This window comes from Papio anubis, chromosome 1 (genome assembly GCF_008728515.1).
Source record: "Papio anubis isolate 15944 chromosome 1, Panubis1.0, whole genome shotgun sequence".
NCBI classification, from domain to species: Eukaryota; Metazoa; Chordata; class Mammalia; order Primates; family Cercopithecidae; genus Papio; species Papio anubis.
The window spans coordinates 42,033,488-42,056,091 of NC_044976.1; the positions used below are offsets into that span (position 1 = coordinate 42,033,488).

The 22,604-nt window shown below is 55.4% G+C and overlaps 1 protein-coding gene across 1 annotated transcript in view; it reads left to right on the forward strand.

Annotated features, from left to right (window-relative positions):
• Positions 1-22,604, forward strand: part of PTPRF (protein tyrosine phosphatase receptor type F) — a 93,016-nt gene that overhangs the window by 37,553 nt on the left and 32,859 nt on the right. Inside the window, exons 6-10 of the mRNA XM_031664500.1 lie at positions 1,480-1,668; positions 7,793-7,810; positions 10,680-10,790; positions 14,910-14,921; positions 20,667-20,936. Coding sequence (XP_031520360.1) covers positions 1,480-1,668; positions 7,793-7,810; positions 10,680-10,790; positions 14,910-14,921; positions 20,667-20,936 — 600 coding nt within the window. The remainder of the gene's footprint in view (positions 1-1,479; positions 1,669-7,792; positions 7,811-10,679; positions 10,791-14,909; positions 14,922-20,666; positions 20,937-22,604) is intronic.

Sequence of the window (22,604 nt, forward strand, 5' to 3'; positions counted from 1 at the left end):
TGGCATAGAAGCCTGACTTCCCTTGGCATGTGTTCCCACACACCCATCTTGTGCTGGGCTTGTGGAAGGGAGGTACAGAGTGGTGCTGGTCTCCCCCACCATGAGCCCAGCTCCCCCCCCTTCCCCAGGAGACAGACAAAGGACACACATTCCCCTTGCCCCACATTGGGTGTGCCTGGCATCCACAATAGGAGAGATGCTCTGCTGAGGCCTTGAAAACGCTTGGTGGTTTGGTCCTAGTGGGAAGGGCCTCTCACCAGCCTAGGATGGAAAAGGGAGCTCCTGACTCTAGTCTCAGTACCTGTCTGCCCCAGTGGCTCAGCCCTTACTAGTTATACCAGCTAATATTCACTGGGAGTGAATTCTGCATCAGATGCTCTGCAACACCTTGCATGCACGATCAGATACAGACCTCACAATGGCCTTACGAGGTGGGCACTTGAACCCTGTGTACAGATGAAAGCAGACACAGAATGAGTAACATACCAGGCCCTAAAGCTAGTTTGTGGTGAAGGTGGGAGTCCCATTTGGTCTATACTAGTCCTGAGCCTGTCCTGGACTTGTGCTTCCAAGGGCTGGAGAGTGGATAGCCTTGCCCTACAGCCCCTCGGGGCTGATATGGGAGCCCATGTGCAGTGGGAATGGGTTTGCTGCTGACATCTGTTCCTCTTACTCCGTGCCAGTGACTCCTCTGTGTGCCGTCAACCCCTAGCAAGCTGGGAGAAGGCAGCCAGGAGGGAGTTTTCCCCACCCCCACCAACTTTTGGTGTCTTTAGAGCTTTTTTATCTCCTGTGCCTCCACATGCTCAGGCATGGTCCGCAGCCCTGACTGTGACTCCCAGGGTCAGGACTGAGTGAGGGAGAAAGCTCAAGGTCAAGGCTGAAGTAGAGAATAGGTCAAGGTCAGGATCAGAGTTAGAAGGGGATCATTGGTAGGGCTGGGTGCCCAGGGTCAGGGCTAGAGACCAGGCAGTGACCTGGGGCCCTGCCATGTGATAGAGCTGAAGGCCAGATGGAGGGAACACTGTGTGTGTGGACAGGGGAGAGGGGGCTGGACAGCACAGAGGCCTTCAGGCTGAGCTGTGGCTGTTGGATGCTGCATGAGCTCCCCACTAGCCCCCACCCCCTGCAACCCAGCATCCATACAGTGCTTTCTGCTGTGACCAGCAGAGCATCGATTCTCGTTCTTCTCAGGGCCTGGAGAGATAAGTGCTGATGCCTTCAGTCTGAGGCGTTTCGTCTCAGACCTGGAAACTCCCTGACAGGGCAGGGATGGGCCCCGCTGCAGCCTCTACCCTGCCAAAGAGACTTATGGCCCTGGTTCCTCAAATCGGGGTACACTTCTTGCTTAGAAGTCAAGGATGGGGGAGGGGAGTCTTGAGGTCCCTGGCCAACCTGGAGTTGGGGAAGTTACCCCCAGAGGGGTTATAGGGGGCAGGCAGAGCCAGCCCTAATACACACATTGCTCTTCATCTGCAGAGGAACAGCTGCCCCCTGGGTTCCCTTCCATCGACATGGGGCCCCAGCTGAAGGTGGTGGAGAAGGCACGAACAGCCACCATGCTATGCGCCGCAGGTGGAAATCCAGACCCTGAGATTTCTTGGTTCAAGGACTTTCTTCCTGTAGACCCCGCCACGAGCAACGGCCGCATCAAGCAGCTGCGTTCAGGTGAGCAGAGGGCAGGGGTCAAGTGACCATTCAGACCTCAGAACAGGCCTCTTGCCAGATCCCAGCACAGCCTACGCCCTTGGGCCTGGGCGCCTCCAGGGCTGAGCGGAGGGGACCTAGTAGGGTGGGCTGGGTCTTACTGCAAGTGTGCCTGGCCCAGGGAAGAGAGCTCATGGTTGGCTGTGCCTTTACCTTCTTGGGATTGTCAGACTCCAGACCTTGGGCCAGTTCTGCCCCTCACAACACATGTGACGTGCCAATGTGGTGGACTTTTCACGGGTGCTCTATGGATGTTCACCCTCCTCCTCCCCTGTAGCCTGGCCTGAGACAGGGCCTGGATGATGCTTCTCTTTGCTTCCCCAGATGGCAGGGCTTAGCTGGGAAAAGAGGCCAAAGGTGCCTGATTCATCAGGCCTCAAAAGGCTGGACCTCAGGGGCCTGTAACTAAGGGGACTTGCTGTTGTCCCTCGACTACCAGAGCCACCTGTCTCCTCTGGATGTCTCTGTTGAGCCAGCTCGGAGCCCTGGGAGCAAGGATGCCATCGTGCAGGAAGGAGGTGTCGCCCCATTGATCGATCTGCCTGTGAGGCTCCCGCCAGGATAATTGATTCAGTTTTTGTGGGAACAGAGCAGGCGGGAAAAGAGGCTCAGAATCAGCTTGGCTGCATTCTGCATCTGCTGCCAGCACAGCCTGGACCAATAGTCTTTGCTTCAGAAGCTCTCCTGCTAGCTATGGGATGGTGGGCCTCGGGCAGGATGGCCAGTGCCGGCCAGAGCCCCTGCTGCCTGTCAGCTGTGATGTCAATGCTGAAAAGGAAGACATGACTCTTGCCCCTTTTAGGGGCCTGCAGGCTTCAGAGGTGCCCTCCCACTCCCTGGGATACCAGCCCCTCCCCATCAATTCCCACCAGGCTCACAGCCCCTTGGTGACCTGCAGGAGGAGGGAGAGACAAGCTTCCCAGCAGGGCAAGATTCTGGCCCCAGCCACGGCCGCCTGAGACAGCCCACGAAGTGTTAGCTCATTTAATTTAATTAAAACTCAACAAGATGGAGGCAGCTGTAGCGCAGTTAATTAAAACAGCCATAATCAAGGCAGCAAACGGCCGGCAGTGTTTGTGGCCGCTGCCCAGCGCAGCACAGCGGCCAGCACGGTTCGGCTCCTCTGCGTTTTCTCACAGTTCCCCCAGGCAGGCTCCCCAAGCAACCAGACACTCCTCCCTGCAGGCCTGGGCCCCTCCACGGAACCACATGGACTTGTCTGGCAGCAGCTCTGGGAAGGCTCTCTCACACGTTGGTTCATCTAGCATTTATATAGTGCTTGGGGTGCCCGGCCCTGGGCCACCCCTTCCTTGCCTGTCACTCCACTGGATGCCACTCAGACCCCATCCTCCTTGTCCTCTTGGCAGCAGCAAACATTTCTCCCTCCTTCCCAACCACACTCCCATTTTCCCTAGCCTTCCAGGACTCTCTTGCGACTTCCCTCTTCCTAGCACCCCTTCCCTGCAGCAGCATCTTCCCTTCCACCAAGGAGCCTAGGAGCCCTACCCTTGCCCCATGGACACAGCCTTGCCCTGGAAGAGCTCACCCCTCCTAAAGCTCCAACTGCCATCTCCTCACCTACAACTCTAGCTTCAGTCTTTCCAGCCCAAACCTCTTACCTGAGCTCTGGATCCAAAAGTCAACCTGCCTTCTGGTCTCCCTGACCAGTGATGACCAGTGATGAGTGTGACCTTCCTGCCAGACAGCCATACCCTCTTTCCGTAAGTGGCACCCCCCAACCTAAGGAACATGGGTCTCAAGTTGGTTTGATTTGAGAGCTCTCAAATGTATCACCCTTGTGGCTCTCAAATTGGCCCCCTTCTCCCCTCCTACTGCGTCAGTCCTATCCTAGGCACCAGACACTGCTTTCCCTGCCTCCAGGCCCTCCCGAGAATCCATCGTCCTGCAGGTCAGGTTTGCTGCTCATATCCTTCCTGTGCTCTCACCACCTCAGTGGTGTCTCCTTGCCTACCTGGTCAAGTGACGCTCCCGAACAAGGCTTGGAGGGCCCTTCTTGGTCTTCACCTGCCCGTGTTTCATCGGGTCCTGGCTACACCACTTACCAGCTCTCTGGCGTTGGTCATTTAACTTTTTCGTGTGTTAGTTTTCTCATGTTTGAAAAGGAGTTACAGTAAGCAGTGAGTGAGTCAATAGCAGTCAAAACTTGAGTTGGTGGGCTGGCCTCTGGTAAGGGCTTCATGGAGCTCTTTCTCCTTTCTATGCCCTTGACCATCCTAACACAGAGCTGTGCTGACCTGTCCTTGGTCCTTGCCCACCTCCGGCCCTCTGCCCACCTTCCAGCTGCTCCACTTGAAAGCCTCCACCCTGCCCAGCCTCTGGCTGCTTCCTCAGACCTCACTTTGCTTTACATTGTCACCATCTGGCTCCAGTTCTGCTCAGCTAGGCCTTGCAGGGAGGACCTGGGTCTGATCACACTTGGTGAGCTCAGCTGTAGGACAGGTCTTCTCTGAGCCCTTGTCAAGTGAATGATTTCATGAACTTGACCTTTGGTACTTGTCCCTGTAGGCTAATATCTGCTCTAATGTTCACTCCTCTTCCTGCTTTCCCAGGTCCAAGGAAGACTTCCTTGTTTCTTTTTCTGCCACCTGGAAGTTGTGACCTCAGGGTCATGGGCCTAGGGTCCAGCTCCTGGGATGGAGCCAGAAGGCACCTAAGGGGCCTCTACCATCCCACCTTTGCAGTAATAATTGGGCTCTCTCCCCTCCCTGCCTGACCTGGCCTGGGATCGTTGGCCTCAGTTGCTGCTGGCCTTATCCCATTACCATTTAGAAGCGTGCTGAGGCTATTCCGTGCACATTTTTCAGGGACAACCCTTCATGGAGTGGACTCAGGCCCGTGAGCACTCAGCTGTTTACAGGGACCTTCACGGTTTACGCATCACCGACAGTTTACAACAGAGCTTTCCCCCCTTTTGTTGCAGCTGATTCTCTTGCAGCTCTGTGAAGTAGGACAGACCGTAATTACCGTGCCCACTTCACAGCTGATTTAAGGGAGTCACTTGGGGTCACGCATCAAGACTTGTCCTAGGAGCTCCCCTGTGAGATCACCCCAGGACCTATTATCACAATAGCAAACCTGGGGCCCTGAGGAGCAACTGGACCCTGCTGGGGCTTCAGTGCTGCACATTCCCAGATTCTCCAGACCCCAGGCCCCCACTGACCAGTACCCAGAAGTCTTCCACCATCTGCGACCTGAGCCACAGCACATCTAACCAGGGCATGACCCCTCTCCCCCAAGCAGGAGCTGGGCAGGAGGTAGCTGACAGCATGCACTGCCTAGATGTGAGCTCTGCTCAGCAGGCCTTTTCTTCTCTGTAGTGACATGACATGCTACCAAAACCGCCTCCTGGAGAATTGGAACTTGAGACTGGGGTAGGCCCAGGAGGAACAGGAGCAAGCTTATAGAGTGGAAATGGAGTTGTGAGCAGGGGCTTGGAGCCTCTGCTGGGTCCTGAGAGGAGCTGTTGGCCTGCAGGCTGTGCCGAGCCTGGACAGGGCTTGAGGGGATTCCCGCACTCCTGCTGTGGCCTGAACATACGAGCTGCCATCCTTTGTCGTAGAGGACAGCCTAACTCACTGAGTCCATGTGCTCATCCAGAGAGCAGTCTCTTCCCCACCCCCAGCACCCTGAGGCAAAACCTGAGGGTCTTAAGAAGAGATGCAGCCTCTGGCTGCAGAGAAGGCTCGCGGGTGGGACACAGAGGGCTTGCAGCCCCTCACCCTGCTGGCTGGCCCCAGCTCTGGCTGGAAGAACCTGTCCCCACCCCACTCTGCTTCACCATCTGCGGGGCCTGCCAGGAGGGCACACTGCCAGTGCATGCTCACAATTTCCCTTTGGCCCAGAGTTCCCTGGCACCTCTCGGGCACGAGTACACCCCTAGGGATGCTGACTCCTGGGCCCCTTCAGTCCCTCACACCCGTCTTGTGAAATGGAAAAGGCAGATTCTCTGTTTGGTGGGGAAATTACTGTTAGGTTCTTTCGGAACAGGTTAGGTTCTGGAAGAGCTGAGGCCAGGAGTGAGGGGTGCCAGTCCTGGACCACATCCACTACTCCCACCCCCCACCAAGCCCTGGCTTGGATGACAGAAGATCAGCATTGTCAACTTTTTGGTCTCAGGACCTCTGCTTGTAAATATCAGAGAACTTCAAAGAGCTCTTGTTTGTGTGGGTTCTTTTTTTTTTTTTTTCCTTTTTTTTGAGATGGAGTTGTGCTCTTATTGCCCAGGCAGTGGTGCAATCTCGACTCCCCGCAACCTCTGCCTCCCAGATTCAAGCGATTCTCCTGCCTCAGCCTCCTGAGTAGCTGGGATTACAGGCATGAGTCACCACAACTGGGTAATTTTGTATTTTTAGTAGAGACGGGGTTTCTCCACTTTGATCAGGCTGGTCTTGAACTCCCGACCTTAGGTGATCCGTCCGTCTCAGCCTCCCAAAGTGCTGGGATTACAGGGGTGAGCCTCCGTACCCAGCTGTTGTGTGGGTTATTTCTATTGATGTTTACCATATTAGGTATTAAGATTGAGATTATTTTAAAATATTTATTAATCCATTTTAAAATAATAAAACCCCATGATATATTAGCATAAATAACATTTTTAAGGGAAAATAATTATATTTTTTAAAACAAAAAAATTTACCGAGAGGGACAACATTGTTTTACCCTTATTACGAATCTCTTTGATTTGGGGCTTAGTAGAAGGCAGCTGGATTTCGTAGCCACTTGTGTGTTAGGTCAATTGTGATGGCACATGTCATTAGCTTCTGAAAAGCTCTATGTTCATGAGAGAAAGTGCATAAAGCAAATAATTTCTTAGTATTATGAAAACAGTTTTGACCTTGTGGACCTCCCAAAAGGGTCTCTTGGAAAGAGAGAATCACTGTGTGGATTCTTCCCACATAACCCTCACTCCCAGGTCCCAGCCTTTGCCCACTCCCCTGCTTCTGCATCGGCAGGACTGGCAGCCTCATCCTGTGGGCAGGCTGTGAGTTAGATGGACCTTGTCAAGTCCTTCTGCTTGACTTAGAAGCTGGTGTGACCTTGAGCTTTGGGTAGCTCCCTGAATGTCTCTCGGCCTCTGTTTTCTCATTTGAACTTATAGATGAAGAATTCCTCTAGGTGCTGTTGTCAAGTCCCCTGAAACAGGGATTGGCTTTGGTTTTTCTGCACACTTCCCAATCCCCAGATGTGGGCAGGAAGCGAGCAGCAGAGCAGGGTAGATACAGCTGGATCTGGGCCCATCTATGGGCTCCTCACTCCTCTGGGGGAGGCAGTGGTTGCACAGGGGGCTTGAGCCTCAGAGAAAGTACCTGTTGGGGATAAAACCTGCTCAGATTTCCTAATAGGCCTGGATATGGAGGGTGAGCGCCTGGCCCTCTGGGTTACCAACCCTCAGGGTTATGAGGTGCCAGACAGGCAAGGGTTGGGCACTGATCTCTGCCTCTCGCCAGCCAGGCCAAAGGGGGGAAGTTCAGTAGTCCCCCAGTTTTTAGCGGGGTTGAGTGGGCTTTCTGTGGACTCCGCCTCTGGGCTGTGAGTTTGCTGAGTCCTGCCGCCCTTTCCGCTGGGCTGGGCTGCGTGTTATGGGAGGCCCAGTGTGCTAGTAGCCCATGACAAGCCCTCCCTTTAGCCTCTGTCCTGTCTGCCTTAACACCAGGCTTTGTTTTGGTAAGTGCTTTGTTTTGGAATCTTACCCACCGGTGGGATTTGGGTGGCCCTGTGGGGTGGGGTTGCTACCTCTTTTCTTCACCTTCCCCTTCCATTGGCCCCAGCCAGTGTGGTCTGCAGGAGTCCTGACTCACCTCCCTGATTCTCGTCACCCCCAGCCCCTCCTCGTCCCCAGAGCAGAGCCAGTGACCTGGGACACAGCTTCACCCACACTGAGCCTGGCTCTGCCTGGTGCTTGCTCACACATCGTCCGCGTCGGCCTAACTCAGGCCTCAATTTCTCCATGTATTTAAGGTCTTTTCTTGTGTTTTATTTTACCTGATTTGGCTTTGTGTGGCTTTCCTTCCTTTTGTACTAATGCTTCTCTCTGATCTTATTTGCATTCAAATTACCTCGCCAGGTGGTTCACCAATCAGAGGTAAGAATGCTGTCCGTGCCTCTCGCCACACCACGCCTTGCCACTGCCGTCACCTCCACTCCATCCCGTCCAGTGTGTCACCTCCCCATCCCCATCCCCACCTCTTCAGCCTCCTCATCTCCAGCTCCAGCACCCCCAACACCACCGGCCACCACACACATCCACTCTCAGTCATTCCCTCCTGTGGACTCATCCATTGCAAGTCTGAATTGTGAAGATACTCGCCGAGCCCCGTCCTGGACGGCAAGCCCTGCTGCCCAGGCCTTCCAGGCCATCCCCACAGAAGGGACCCCATCAGCTCCTGCTGTGAAACTTAGCCTATCCCCAGACTTCCCTAGACAGAAAAGCCTCCTGTAAGGTTGAGGAGCATGACCAAGCCTTGCCTTTTCTCTTGACAGTCTCCTCTTTTGGGGGGACCTCAGTTATTACTTGACTTTCCCTTTAGTATCCTGGCTCTATACTGGAGTAGAATGAGGATCATCCCTTCAGCCTGGCAAGGATTAGGAGGAACGTTCACTTAAGACTTCCGTGTAGGTGCTGGGATGACAACAGGGAGGTAAACAGGCTCGTGCATAACTCTATCACCTGGCCTGTCAGCTCGGAGTCCCCTCCATGCAGCAGGGCCCTGCAGCCTAAGAGTTAAAAGCACAGATTGTGGACTCAGGAAGATCCGGGTTCAAGTCTCACCACCTGTGTGATCTTCAGAAACTCAGTTCATCTCTCAGAAGTGTGTTTCCTCTTTAAATTGGGGCATGGCCACCTGCCACACAGGGTCATGAGAATTAGAGGAGAGGAGGATGTGTAGGGTCGGGCGCAGAGCAGACACCTGTAAAATGGTGGCTTGTCTATTCACATCATTTTCTCCCCAGTTCTCTCAGTGTCTGTGGCCACATCTAGACCTTCAGAGCTCAAGACCAGGATGGTCTCAGGGAAGAGCAGCTGCCTTCCTGGGTGGTATCTTGCCCATCACCCTGAGGCTGGCTCTTGCTTCACCTGGCAGCCCCCCAATCCCTCTGCCCATCTGCTCAGCCTGTGCTGACTCTTTGCTGTCCCTGCTGCTGGGTCTTGGTGTTGGTTCCAGATTTGGGGGATTCTGTATGCAAATAGGCACCCGGTCTCTGTTAGGCCCCCTGACCACTCTCAGGCTCTTGTTGCAGAGGAACCTCCTGTTTTCTGGGTCAGAAATTCCACCCAGGCAACACTTTCTGCTTCAAGCCTGTGGTACCAGCCACCAGGTCTCCCCCACCCCACCCACACCCCCTGCCTCACTGAGGTGACCTTAGGGCAGCCTCGACCCCTCGGGCCTGAACCACACCTGCTTGAATGAACGTTTTCTGTAACAGTGTCCATCCATCCCATCAGCATGACCTGTTGGGTGCCCTTCAGGGCTGCTCTTGAAGGAGATGGTATTTGGCATGTGCACTGGGCCCTGGTGCTCCCTGGCACCTGGTGGGGAGGGCTGAGGCCAGCACCACAGAGGCAGGCTGGTCCTGCATCCTGCATTGGTGGCCTCCCCTCTTCCTTCACCTCCAGCTCCCAGCCCCCTGGGGGTCCCCAGCCCCTCCTGCTGCCCTGGGTTAGATGGTGGAAGAGGGATATCAGGCAGTGAGGGGGCTATAGGTCAGACCCAGGGTGGTACCTCTTTGGACCCCAGCTGTGAGAGCATGACTTGGAACTCTTCCTCTGGCTCCTGTCCAGTCCAGGCAAGGGGGGCCCGGCAGCTTCTGTCCGTGTCCTGTGTGGGTGTGATTGTCCATCAACCTGGGCCCTGGGAAGGTGGGGGCTGTCAGGTCAGGCTGGCTGTTCTGTGCAGGAGGTGGTTTTGTCAGACTGTGTCCTGTGGGGGTTCTTAACTGTTGGGCCGTCCTGTGTGGGTGTAATTGTCTGTTGGATTGTTCTAGGGAGGGGTGTGCTGCCTGTGCCCGGCGGTGTTTCTGTCACAGACAGCTTGCCCAGTGTGCTTTCACAAGCAGTTTTTTCAAGTGTTTATTGATGGGGCCAGGGGATGGCCAAGTCGAGTGGGTCCGCCCCCACCCTGCCGCTCTGCCTTGGCCTCCCCCGCCGGGACCTGTCAGAACTGGCCTCAAGCCCAAGATTCCTCCACCCTTTCTGAGGGTCCTTTTGCTACCCACCCCAACCCTGGCTCCTGTCTGTCCGTCTGCGGCCAGAGCAGCCCCTCAGGGCACTGGCCCGAGTGGGAGCTCCAACCTCCATTAGCCTCCTGAATTATGCAGGAGCCGTGGTGGGTCGAAGCACTTTAGCAGGACCAGGCTGAGGAGAGGAGCCGGAATGGGTGGGGCTGGTGGGGAGGGGGTGGAGTAGGAGGGGAAGATGGTGCTGGGAGCAGAGGCTGCTGGGCATCAGGCCCCCAGGGCAAGCCCATTCTTTCCTGGTGGGCGGCAAATTCTCAAGCTCCAGCCCAGTGAGGGCATAGTGTGCTTGTGAATCCCAGGCCTGCCATTCTGCAGGCTGCTCCCACACCTGGCTCTGACTGGCCTAGCTGGGCTGCGGGGCCGGGAACACTAACGGGGATGTTGATTGGGAAACAGGCTTCAGTACTGGCAAGAGTGTGGTGGAAACTGAGTGGAGCTGGGGGTTGGAGTACAGTCCCTGGCAGAGCAAAGACGGGTCTTGCTGGACTGTGGGGAGCATGAGATTGTGCTCCAAAACACAACCCTTGGTTCTAGCCAGGAGGCCACTGGGCTCATCAGGGAGAGCTTCCTGGAAGCAGCAGGGGTGCCAGGGTGTGGCCTGGATGAGCTTCGACATCTGGTCAACATCAGCCACAGACGCTGTCGAGACCTCTCACCGTGTTCCAGGCCACACTCGACATGGGCCCTACCTGACCTCTTGCTTCGTGTCCCCACAGGTGCCTTGCAGATAGAGAGCAGTGAGGAATCCGACCAAGGCAAGTACGAGTGTGTGGCGACCAACTCGGCAGGCACACGTTACTCAGCCCCTGCGAACCTGTATGTACGAGGTAAGGACTCAGGCAGTGCCTGGCCCCTGTCACCGCGGAGCTGTGCTGCACCTGCCAGGCTCTCTGCCCAGAGCCCTTGGTGCAGACACACAAGGGACTGCCACGGGCCCATTCTCTTCTTCCTGCTTCTTTCTGCAGCAGCAATAGCAACAGCAGCAGCAGCTCCCACTGGGCAGGCTCCCGGCATCTGCCACTACTTTGCCTTCCTTCCCTGCAGGCCCACGGGGAAGCAGCCACTCTGGGGAGCATTTGTATCTCTTGTAGGTCCTGCCGCATGGGCCCAGAGCCTCATGGGAGTTTGGAGCCATCCAGGCAGACTTCTTGGTGTATGTGCATGTGTGTGTGCACACACAGGCACACTTATCTGTGTGTAAATGCATGCATACCTGGCCTGGCTTTCCTTCAGTACATCCTCCTGCCTGCCGCAGCGCAGTGGGCTCCAGAACCACCGTGGCTCTGGGCTTTGGGGTAGTCAAGCCTCAGGAATGGACCAGGCCAGGTGAGCCTGTCCTCTGGCCAGGTCTGCCTGGGGCCTTCCTGGAGGAACCCTTGTGTTCAGCTGTGAGCCCCTATGGTTATGTTGCCTCGGGTGAGCACCTGGTGTGTTCCAGGTGTTCATTGCTGGAAGCGAGTGGACAGTGTGCTTTCCGGAAGTCCAAGTTCCCAGCAGAGAGGAGCCCGGGGACTGTTTTGGGGTTTCCAGTCTCTGCTATGTTCACAGCCTAAGGGTGACTAAAGCTGGCCACCTTACCCTTTCCTGAGAACACACTGGGTCTGGTATACATGTGCCCAGGAGGGGCCCTGAAAGCCCCTTCTACCCTCACACTGTCCCCTTACCTAGCCCTCCTGCACAGATGGATGTCATTAAAAGTTAAAACTGTTGGCCGGGTGTGGTGGCTCATGCCTGTAATCCCAGCACTTTGGGAGGCTGAGGCAGGCGGATCACGAGGTCAGAAGATCGAGACCATCCTGGCCAACGTGGTGAAACCCCGTCTCTACTAAAAATACAACAATTAGCTGGGCGTGGTGGCGGGTGCCTGTAATCCCAGCTACTCAGGAGGCTGAGGCAGGAAAATCACTTGAACCAGAGGTTGCAGTGAGCCGAGATTACGCCACTGCACTCCAGCTTGGCCACAGAGAGAGACTCCATCTCAAAAAAAAAAAAAAAAGTTAAACTGTCTCCACCCAAGGGATCTGTGAAGGAAACTGGATATGGCTCCTTGCAGTGATGATTCCATCATGCCAAGTGCTTAGCACAGCCTCCTGAGGGATGTCGTCTGACTCTCCACCCAGTGGACTCAGCGGGTGATGGCAGTGGCCTGTCCCACTCTTTGGGGCCATGTGGTCAGACTTGCTTACTCAGAGCAGAGAGAATTAGGCTGTCAACCAAAATACACTTATCAAGGGATTGCTGTCTGTCATGGAGAGGGTGTTTCTGGAGAGGCCACAGGCTGCCAACCCATTTGGTAGCCAGTTGAGCTGCAGAGGAGCTATTCGTGGTGGGCAAATTGTGCTTCAGAGACTATTAAAAGTGCTTCATGGGAGTTGGGGGCATGGGATGGGAGGTCCCCTAGCTTACTGTCAGGTGTCTTGCTCGTCAAGGCTCAGGCCTCAGGTCAGCTCCTCTGTCTTCAGGAACAGGAGCCCAAAAACTTCCCAAATGGCCTAGAGGTGTAGAGTTGTAAGCGGCCCAGCCTTCGCCCCACCCTGCCCCAGGCAGAGTGTCTGGCAGGCATGGGGGCTGGCCAGTCTGCTCCAGCAGAGGAGCAGCTGGAATGACTCTTCTCAAAGGTCTGCCTCCTCCCACCCTGACTATCCCAAATGCTGCGCTCTCTAGAGCTCTGTTCCCAAGACTAGGGTTGAGACAGTGGCAGTTCCAGGCCTCAGCAAGAAAGCCTTTTGTCTGTATCAGGGAGAAGGGAGGCCCAGTAGAGCCACTGTAAACCTAAGCCAGCTGCAAGGGCATGGCCTGTGGGCACATTTCCTAGGGCACAGCTACAGGAGGCAATGCTGAGGCAGGAGAAGGCCCAGAGGTGGATGGACACCCCCTCCCCCAACATTGTCCTCTTGGCTAGCCAGCATTCTCGGAAGTCACTGTTACACTGGCCCCAGCCCTGGAGGCAGAGCAGTGGGTCTCTTTGGAGATCGACTGAGCTTAGCTGCTGTAGTTGGCAGCTCAGTCACTGCCCAGGGAGCTTTTATGTGCAGTCCCTTGGAGCATCGCTGTCTGTGGAGCTCCCTGTTGACACATGGTAGACTCAGGCAGGGCCCTGACTGGCTCCTGCCATGGCCCATCCCCTACCCCTACCAGCTCTTCCTGAATCTACCCTTCTGGCTCCATCCCCACATGCCTTTTGGTAGGAAATACGGGGGCTCCTTTAGTTCCAGCACCACTTGCCAGGGACTCTAAAACAGCCAAGCCTGACTTCTGTTGTCTCTCTCACACACACATACAACGTTCCTGTGGGCCCTGATGTCTCAGGACCAGTTCTAAGCTCTGTCCCTAGGACCTGCCTCATCTAGACCCTAACTGAATCTATAGCCACTGTGCTTTGCCAAGAGCAACCTGTCTCATAGGCCCAGGATAGGCCCTCCTGTCCTGACAACAGGACTTCCGCACACCTGAAAGGCCCTGCTCCCTGAGTCCCTGGCCTCTGGTGCCCCCACCACTCCTCATCTCATGCCTGGCAAAACCCCTGCCTTCTGCCCTCAGCAGTACTAGGGGCCCTTCAGCCCCAGGGCCTGGGCACAGCCTGTACCAGGCTGACCACGAGCTCTGCCTCCTGAGCCCTGCTTGCGAGTGGATGGCTGTGGAGGAACCCCCAGTGCTGGCCTGCACCCTGTCCATCTCCCACAGAGAGGCTTCGAGGTTTCCTCCCATAGCAGGCTCCTGAGCCTCGGTTGGGTTGGTGTGGGCTCTAGCCCTGAGTTTCTCAGCCGCAGCACTGTTGACATTTTGGTCTGGATGATTCTTAGTTGTGAGGAGCCATCCTGTACATTGGAGGGTGTTTAGCAGCATCTCTTGCTCACTAGATGCCAGTAGCACCCCTCAGTCAAAACAAACGTTGCCACATGTCACCTGGAGGAAATTACTGACGGCTTCCTACTGCCATTGTCTCTCTTGTGTGTCCACTGGCCGCCAGTCTTCGTCTCCTCATCAGACTTGGCTTCGGTGTCTCCCTCACATCTCCCTTCTGTCCCCCAAATTCTCAGGGCTCCCAGTGTCTCTCTGAGGCCACGCGGCTGCTACATTTAATGGGACAGTACATGTGAAGCACCCGGCACATTGCCAGGCACAGAGGAATCACTTGCTAGTCAGTAGCCTCTACGGCTGTCCGGATAGCACCGTGGGGGGATGTGTCATCCAGTTACATCTGACTTTGTTCACAGTTGTCCACAGCTCCGCCCACAGTCTAGCAGGCCCAGGCATGCTGGGTGGGCCAGCGCCTTTCTCCGTCACCACCTGACTCTCCCTGAGTGACTCATTCTCTCCATCCATCTACAGCTCTCTGGGTGTACAGCTGCTGGGGCCAGGGTGGAGCCCTGCCCTCCTCAGAGCCTGGCCTACCTGTGCCAGGACTACCAGCTTTCCCCCTTCTCTCCAGGGACCTGGCTGCAGGGCCACAGCTGTCTAAAACAGGGACAGTGCCTTTCTCCCCACAGGTGCCCAGACGTGCTCCTCACACTGGTGGCGTGTGTGGGGGTGGTTTCTGGTGGCTCGTGTACCTTGGCAAGTTTGTGGGCTGGGTGGGCCTTGACCCCAGAGCCCAGTCCATAGGGTCTGAGCTGTGGGGTGCGTGTGAGGCATGGGGGCCTGCCTGTGCCCCATTTCCACCTGCCCCGGCCCCACCCTCGGCCTCTCTGGCACCTGCTGGCGGGCCTCAGCTCTGTCCACCATGTCCTCCATGAGTCCTGAGTCTTTTGTGAGCGATGTGGTTCGTGTGCACCTGTGTGCATGTGTGTGTGCGAGGGGGCACAGGAGTCTCGTCTCGTCTCCGTGCTGTGTGGGCAGATGAAGGTTGGCCTGTTTTTACTCTCTCTGTGTTTCTCCTTGTCTTTTTTTTATTCCCTCCTCATCTTCATCGCACTCTGCCATCAACCCAAACTCTCATCTCTCAGATCAGCGAGAAGGTTGGTCCTTTTCACTTCTTATCCATCTACAGCTCGCCCGTCGATGGGACGCGCCTGTCAGTAGGGCCCAGTGGGCTCGGTCAGCTCCCTCAGGCTCGCTGCGCCGTGCCTGCCTGCCAGTCTCTTGTTTGGGCTGGCGGGCAGGCAGGACCAGGGGTGGGTGGGCAGGCCCCTGACCTGCATGTTCCTGCTGCTTGGGTCCCTGGTGCACCACGTATCTGCATGTCCCCTTAGCCTGGTTCCCCTGCCAGGGTGGTGGGGTGGGCATGCTGCATGGCATGAAACTGCACCCCACCTTTGCACCCAGGCCAGGCCAGCTGTCTGATCCAGGTGGTGCTCAGGAATGGTTGTGGGGGGCTGTGGTCAGAGAGAGGTGTAAGAGCTGTAGCGCTTTATGTGCACCTGTAGGACCTTTCACCGCCCTCCTCCCCCAGAGACCCAGGCTCAGCCCAAACCCCTCCTCGCCTAGAGACCCAGGCTCAGCCCAAACCCCTCCTCGCCTAGAGACCCAGGCTCAGCCCAAACGCCTCCTCGCCTAGAGACCCAGTCTCAGCCCAAACCACTGGGACAGTAAGGCAAGAGGCTAGAGTAGGCTGTCCTCCCAATATCCTGCAGCACAGGGCAAAAGTCCTGCAGTGTATACCCTGTCCTTGAGGCCCTCAGGTCCCCCACCAGGGCTCAATGGGGTAGCCAGCCCTGGTCTGCCTCAGGGAGCTTGGTGTCCATGGCACAGGGTGAGTAGCGTCATCTTGGCACACTGAGGAAGTCTCCCATAAGGTTGTCTTTTCCTTCTCCAGCCGGATCCAAATTAAGATCCTCCTACCTGCCCCAGGCCCCTCTGCCCAAGTTTCCCAGCTAGCTCCCGTGTCTGTCTGAGGGTGGAATTTATTTAGCCCACCAGCCAGCTAACTGACATTCCTTAGCCTGGTGCTTTGCATTCGGACTCAAGTCGCTTCTACCTGGAGTGACTGAACAGTCAACTGCAACTTAGGAAGATCCATATGGGAGCCTGGAAGTGGCCCTGAGTCAGCCACAAGTTCGGAAGGGTTTCCTGGAGACTGTCCTTGAGCCCATTCCAGAGCAGGCCTGTTTGAGGCTTGGTTTTCAGCCCCCCCCTTGGAGCCAGACCCCCACCCATGATGCTGGGGTTGGCAGCCGCGGCTAGTGGTCATTCATGTATCACTTGATCTGTGTGGTCAGAGGAGACTCACCTGTTCACTGGGTTTTGGGGGTTCAGGACAGAAATGTAGGACAGGCTGAGCCTCAGGGAACAGACCCAGGCCATCCCGGTTCCCTCTGCCACATCCTCCGTGGCTCGAGTTTCCTCTGTGAGGGTGAGGGAGCCAGTCGAGAGGAGGGCTGTAGCCTTGGCTCAGATGTCAGCTCTGAGCATCCATCCATATGCACTCCTGAGTGCTGGGGCATTTCTGTTACACCGTTTTGCTGACCGGGCAGATCTGCCAGCGCATTCAGAAAACAGTCATCATCAGAGATAACCCAGCCCACAGTGGCTCCTTCCATGCCCCCTCCTCTACCCTCCTGGTACCTCATCCCCTCCCTTTCCCCATCCCACCCCTACCCTACCCCATGGTCCCGCCAAAAATAAGCACATGCACAAATATTTAGCGGAAAGGCAGAAATGAGTTTCTAAATATTCCAGGGGGATTTGCCGGGCTAGTAATTTGTTTGGTGCTGATAATTGCATCTTACATTTTTCCAGCTTTACTTAAAACTGTGTGCCGGGTATGCCGGCATTTAATTACTGCTCTGCGGCAGCCACAAGGTTATTTATTAAAGAGTTATTTTATCTTGATACAGTGGATCCTGCCCCTCATCCCCTCCTTAATGTGGCGTTATTTTCATCAGAGAAATTTCTCTGAGTGAATGCAGATTGCGGGGCTGCCTCCCCCTGCGATTAGGCTGTCACTCCACTGAATGCTGATGCCTCTGGGCGCCGCACCGCCCTATTATAGGGGGTTGTCAGCGCAAATAATTAGACTTAAAAGTTACAGCTGAAATATAATCCAGAAATGGCAGGGCCCTGTTTTGGAAATTGTCTATAATATGTCAGCACTAAGGATGCACAGGGAACGGTAATAGACCGGCATTGTTGGAGCCCAAGATTAGACCCTAAGTGCATTTTTCCCAGCTCCAGCTTTTCCTTCCCTGCTGTTGCTTCTGTCAATAGACTGTCCAGGGTGAGGCCTGCTCCTTTTTGGAGGCCTTGTGCCTGCAGCAGTGGGAGGAGGATGGTAGGGGCTGCTGCATGAGATGCCAGCCACTCCAGCCTGTTGGCGTGGGGGTGGCTGTCTGGGCAGGTCTAGGATGCAGGTCCCTGTTGGCACTTGGGATACAAGGAGGTTCTCCCTTGCCTGTTTCCCCCACCCTTCCGCTGTAGACATACCCTGACCTCCCTCACATGGAAAATGTCTCAGTCGCAGTGAAGTGTCTGCGTGGCTGAAGCCCAGTGTCCTTGTGAGAGTGAAGGTGGTGCGCCCAGGAGCTTCTGGCCCTGAGGCCCTTGCTTGGTGTTGCAGATGACCCTAAAGGCCACTATTGACCTCTCACGCTTATCCCTAGCCCCTAGGGTTCTCCCTGCCACCTGCATCTAGGAGGGAAAAAATAAACACAACTCTTTTGTGTTCCTGAAGCGCCTCAATTTCCTGACAGCGGCAGGAGTTGGAGGCTTTAGAAGGTGTGGCTCAGGGCATTGGCCTGACCTCCAGGGCTGGTCCATGAGGTCTGCCTTTTGGCCTGAAGACCCTGTCCTCCAGGGACTATTTGGGGGTAAAGTCCAGTCAAGTTTCTAGGTTGGTGCCCAAGGTTTATTGGCCAAGGACCTACTTCCTTCTGCTGGGGCTCTTCGTCCTGGTATCCAGCGACCTGATTAGGCCCCATGATTCCACCACTGGCTGGGGTCAAGCCTGCAGTCATCACCTCTCCCTGGCACAGGCTGTCTAAACCCATCCTTATGCCCGCTGGAGCAGCGTCCTCTCCTGCCAGTGTCTGTTAATTCTGATGCTTCTCCCCAGAGCCTTCTGGGTTTTTTTTTCAGGCCTGTCAGCCAGGGCTCGGAAGGGTGACAGTTTTTCATCACACAGACCTACTTCTACTACGTATATAAACTTGGTCATGTGGCTTGGTTTTAAATCAGTTCCCTTGACTGTAATTGGCAGGTGATAGCATCTACAGCGTGGAAACCTGCACCTAGTAGGTGCTTAAGCATAGCGTCCCTTCCCATGAAGAGGAGGAGACGGGGCACCCACTGGCCGAGAGGACAGGAGAGATTTGGTTCATTAAGGCTGCTCCTCTGTGCTGCCCCCACCCTGCTTCCATGGCAGGCCTGGACTTGATCTGCAAACAGACCTGCCTGCCTGTGCCCATCCCTGAGGCCCATCTCCAGAGCAGAGGGAGGGCACACACCACCAGGCTGGGTGGTAGTCCTGGCTGAGCCTTCTGCCCTCACCTTGGACCATTTAGAGAGCATGCTCAGAGAATCCTTTGTTGCCATGAGACACTTGCCAGCCATGCCCCGGGATCCACCTGTTCTGCCACAAGAACTGTGTCTGTGACATGCTGTCATCGTTTAGGTAGAGACTCTTTGCACTAGAACAGATGACAGAAACCCACTTATACCAGCGTAAGCAAAACAAGGAACTCTTGTGTTACAAACCTGAAAAATGTAGTAGATTTGGTGTTGGGCAGGGCTAGATCCAGGTACTTAAACAGGTTGGCCAGGCATTTGTCTGTCTGTTTCTGGCTCTCCTCTCCTCTGTCGACATCTTTGTTCTCAAGCAGCTTTTCCTGTGTGTTGGGAGAAGCCGTCCCCACCTGCTCTAAGCTTAGCTACGTCAGTAGAGAGAGAAGGTTGCTTTTCTAATAGTTTCTGCAGAAGTCCAAAGGCTGTTTCTCCATAGTCAGATCTGGGTCACATGCCCCATGTACCAAGAATGGGGGTAGAAGTGGTTTCCCTAAAGACAATGGGAGTGCTGATTGATTTGAGGAGAAGGCAGAACCCTGAATGTCTACAAGACACTCTCATCCCCTAGGTGAACGTGGGGACACAGATCCAGCCCACCAGCACCTGTCAGGCCTGGCCTCCTCTGGGGCTGCCAGGGTTTGGGTTCTGTCTGGAGCACCAAAGTAAGGCAGGCTGTGGAAGGGGTTGAAGCAAGTGCTAAGTTAGGTAGGGTCTCGTAGGCTAGGCAGAGGTGTCACTGGGAGCCATGCTTGTTAAACAGGGAGTGGCATCAAATTTGTGCCAGCTGTTTCTGGAGAGCCGGTGAGCAGGAATTGGAGCGGGGGAAAACAAGGCAGGAGGACCAACGCAGAACCCATTTCAGCAACCCAGGGAAGGATGATGGTGACTTGGACTTTGGTAGTGGCAGTTGCTTCTGCATCTGGAGAGAAATACATGGATTCGAAAGATATGTTGGGCCACCCCGTTGACAGGACCTGGTGACTTGCTGAATGTCTGATCTCTGGGCCTCAGTTTTGACCCCTGTGTAGTGAGGTCAGACGTTGGACCGGGTGATCTCTGCAGTTGCTTCTAGCTCTGGTTCTGTGATTTGGGGCTGCGCGAGCAGCATAGTCTGGTGCTTGTAGTAGAGGTGCTCCTGATGTGGTGCTCTGGGGTCTTTGCATGCCTGGGGTCCCCAGCGAGGTTCCTCAGAGACCAGTGCTCTCAGCAGTGCTCTGGGGTACTGACTAGCCTGCTGCCTGCTGCCTCTGGCCCTGCATGTGAGAGTGCCTGTGTAGGGCACACCTTGGCCTCTGCTCACCAGCTGCATGGCCCATCTGCATGCCAGGCATGCCTGCCCACGGCTGGGTTTCGTCACCTTCCTTCCCTCTGCATGCTCCTGTGTCTGTGCCAAGCTTACAACTTCAGGGGGGTGGTTCTAGGCTGTACCCTGGACTGAGAAGCTCAGAACAGCTTCTGGCCAGGGGAGTCCAAGGCTGGAGGTCGTGGCCAGGCACAGCCACCCTCCCCTTGAGACCCTTGTCTGTTGGCGCAGGAAGCCGTCTGTTCGGCGCCCTCATCATGTTACTGCCATCGTCATGCCCATCCTGCCCGCGGACCACGTCCCTGGCCTGCCCTGACCCCTGCCCAGCCCTCCTCAGGGCAGCCCCTTTGCTTGGGTTCCCAGATTGTGCCCTGAGCATGGCTGAGACCTTGGCAGGTGGCGCCGCCACTTAACCTTATTTCTTCCCCTCAGGCTCTGGCCTGGAGGTGGAGGCAGTGACGCCACAGCAGGTGGCTGTGGCCCTCTGGACTGACCTTCTGCCCCGCCCAGCCATGCTCTGAGGACCCTCCACCCTAGGGCCTGCTTTCTCTCCCTGGTGCCCCAGCCAGGAGCAGGCAGAGATGGGCCCTGGAGGACAACCTGGGTTGTGGTCCTGACCAGGCCTGGACCTTGTACTGAGTCCCTGTGTGACCCTGGGCAGACAGGAGCTTCCTGACAGGCCTCTGCTTCCTAGGCTATAAAATGGGAGATTGGTTGCAAGATCTCTCATTGAGTAAGACATTGTGTTCCAGACAGCCCCTGAGTGTGGGGGCCACTTCTAGGCTGGAAGTGGGTGGGGTGGGAGTGGATGGTGAGCTGGGGTGCGGCGGTGCCACCCCTCCCGTCTCTGAGTGTGGGTTTGGCTCTGACCAGAGGGGCTACTTGGATGAGGGGCCCTTGCCCTTCCATGCAGCTGTGTGTTCTGCCCGGCCTGTGAGTGCCTCTCTCCCTCCTCCTGCAGTGCGCCGCGTGGCTCCTCGTTTCTCCATCCCACCCAGCAGCCAGGAGGTGATGCCAGGCGGCAGTGTGAACCTGACATGTGTGGCAGTGGGTGCGCCCATGCCCTACGTGAAGTGGATGATGGGAGTCGAGGAGCTCACCAAGGAGGATGAGATGCCAGTCGGCCGCAACGTCCTGGAGCTCAGCAATGTTGTGCGCTCCGCCAACTACACCTGTGTGGCTATCTCCTCACTGGGCATGATCGAGGCCACAGCCCAGGTCACAGTGAAAGGTAAGTGTGGCAGGTGCTGTGACCAGTACCCTCCCTGTCATCCGGGAGGTCCTGGTGGCGGGCGAATGTGAGCTGACTGCCATGGGCACAGGCATGGCTGAGGGATTCTTACCCTTTCCTGGGCGTCCCTGCCCTGGGGTCCTCCAGCCCTTAGAGGGAGGGAAGGAGGGATTTCCGTTGTTAGCCGGCTTAACGATAATAGTTAAGGCATATTGAGTTTCTCGGTGGCAGACAGCATGCTAGCAAGCACAGTTTCTTTTGTTTTTTTCTGTTTTACCCTGGGAGATAGGTGCTCTTATTATTTCCATTTTTCAGATGAGGGAACTGAGGTACAGAGAGAGTGTATCACTTGCCCAGGGTCACACAAAAATAAATGACAGAGCAGGAACTTAAACCCAGTGTGGTCTGAATCCATAACTCTCCCTCCTAACCACTATATAGTACCAGAACTTCAGGTGTAATAGCTTCCCAGCAAGAAGGATGTGGTAAAATAGTAGAGGAAGTGGGTTCTCTCTGTCCTGGGGACAGGCACACATATTATACATATGTTATATATATGTAACAGATTCTGGCCGGGCACGGTGGCCCATTCCTGTAATCCTAGCGCTTTGGAAAGCCAAGTTGGAAGGATTGCTTGAGCTCAGGAGTTTGAGACCAGCCCAGTTAACATAGTGAGACCCCATCTCTACAAAAAAAAATTCAAAGCTGTGCATGGTGGCACACACCTGTGGCCCAGCTACTTGGGAGGCTGAGACAGGAGGATTGCTTGAGCCCAGGAGGATGAGGCTGCAGTGATGCAGTAAGCCATGATCACACCACTGCATTCCAGCCTGAGTGACAGTGAGACCCTATGAAAAAAGAAAAGATTCCTTCCTGGTCTCCCTACTTCAATTGTTAACAGCCTCTGATCCATTATCTATTTTGCAACTTGAGTGATCATTAAAAAATGTAATCCAGGATCAAGTCACTTCTTTTTGGGAAAGGGAGAAACACCTTCCAGTGGCTTCCCGTTGGTTTAGGATACAGATCAGGATCCTCACTGTGGTCTCCCAGGGCCGCTGGCTTCCCACCCTGTCACATGCCAGCTGCCCAGACGCACGCTGCTTTCCGTCTGCCATGCTCCTTGTCCGGCCCCTTCTGTCACTGGCTCCATGTACCCCTCCAGGCCTCAGCTCGATGATGCTTTCCTTCCCTCATCACCCCATCCAAGGAGATTCCCTGGATCTTACTCCACCTCAGCACCCTGATTCTTGCTGTCCTTGCGCCTGCCAGAATCATGAGTACGATCGACTCATGTATTGATTCTCTCTCGTACTGAGATGTAAACTCCATGAGAGCAGGGATGTGACTATGTGGCATTGTAGCCCCAGCGCAGTGTCTGGCATTGAGCGGGTGCTTGTTAATTATTTGTTGAATGATTGTGGACTCAGGGCCTTCCCACTTCAATTTGAGCCAAGCCACAGGGTCTGTGGGGCCAGCAGCCCCATCACTCTGTCTAAAATTCTGGGCTAGTCCCTAAGGAAATATCTCCCCTTCCCCTGCCTATTACACATACTCTCCACCACGTGGGCTCAGGTGACCTGCAGAGGCAGATAGCTGCTACCCAGTCTGGGTGCCTTTCATCTACATGGGACTGCAGGGGTCACCTCACCTCCAGGTCTGTTTGTT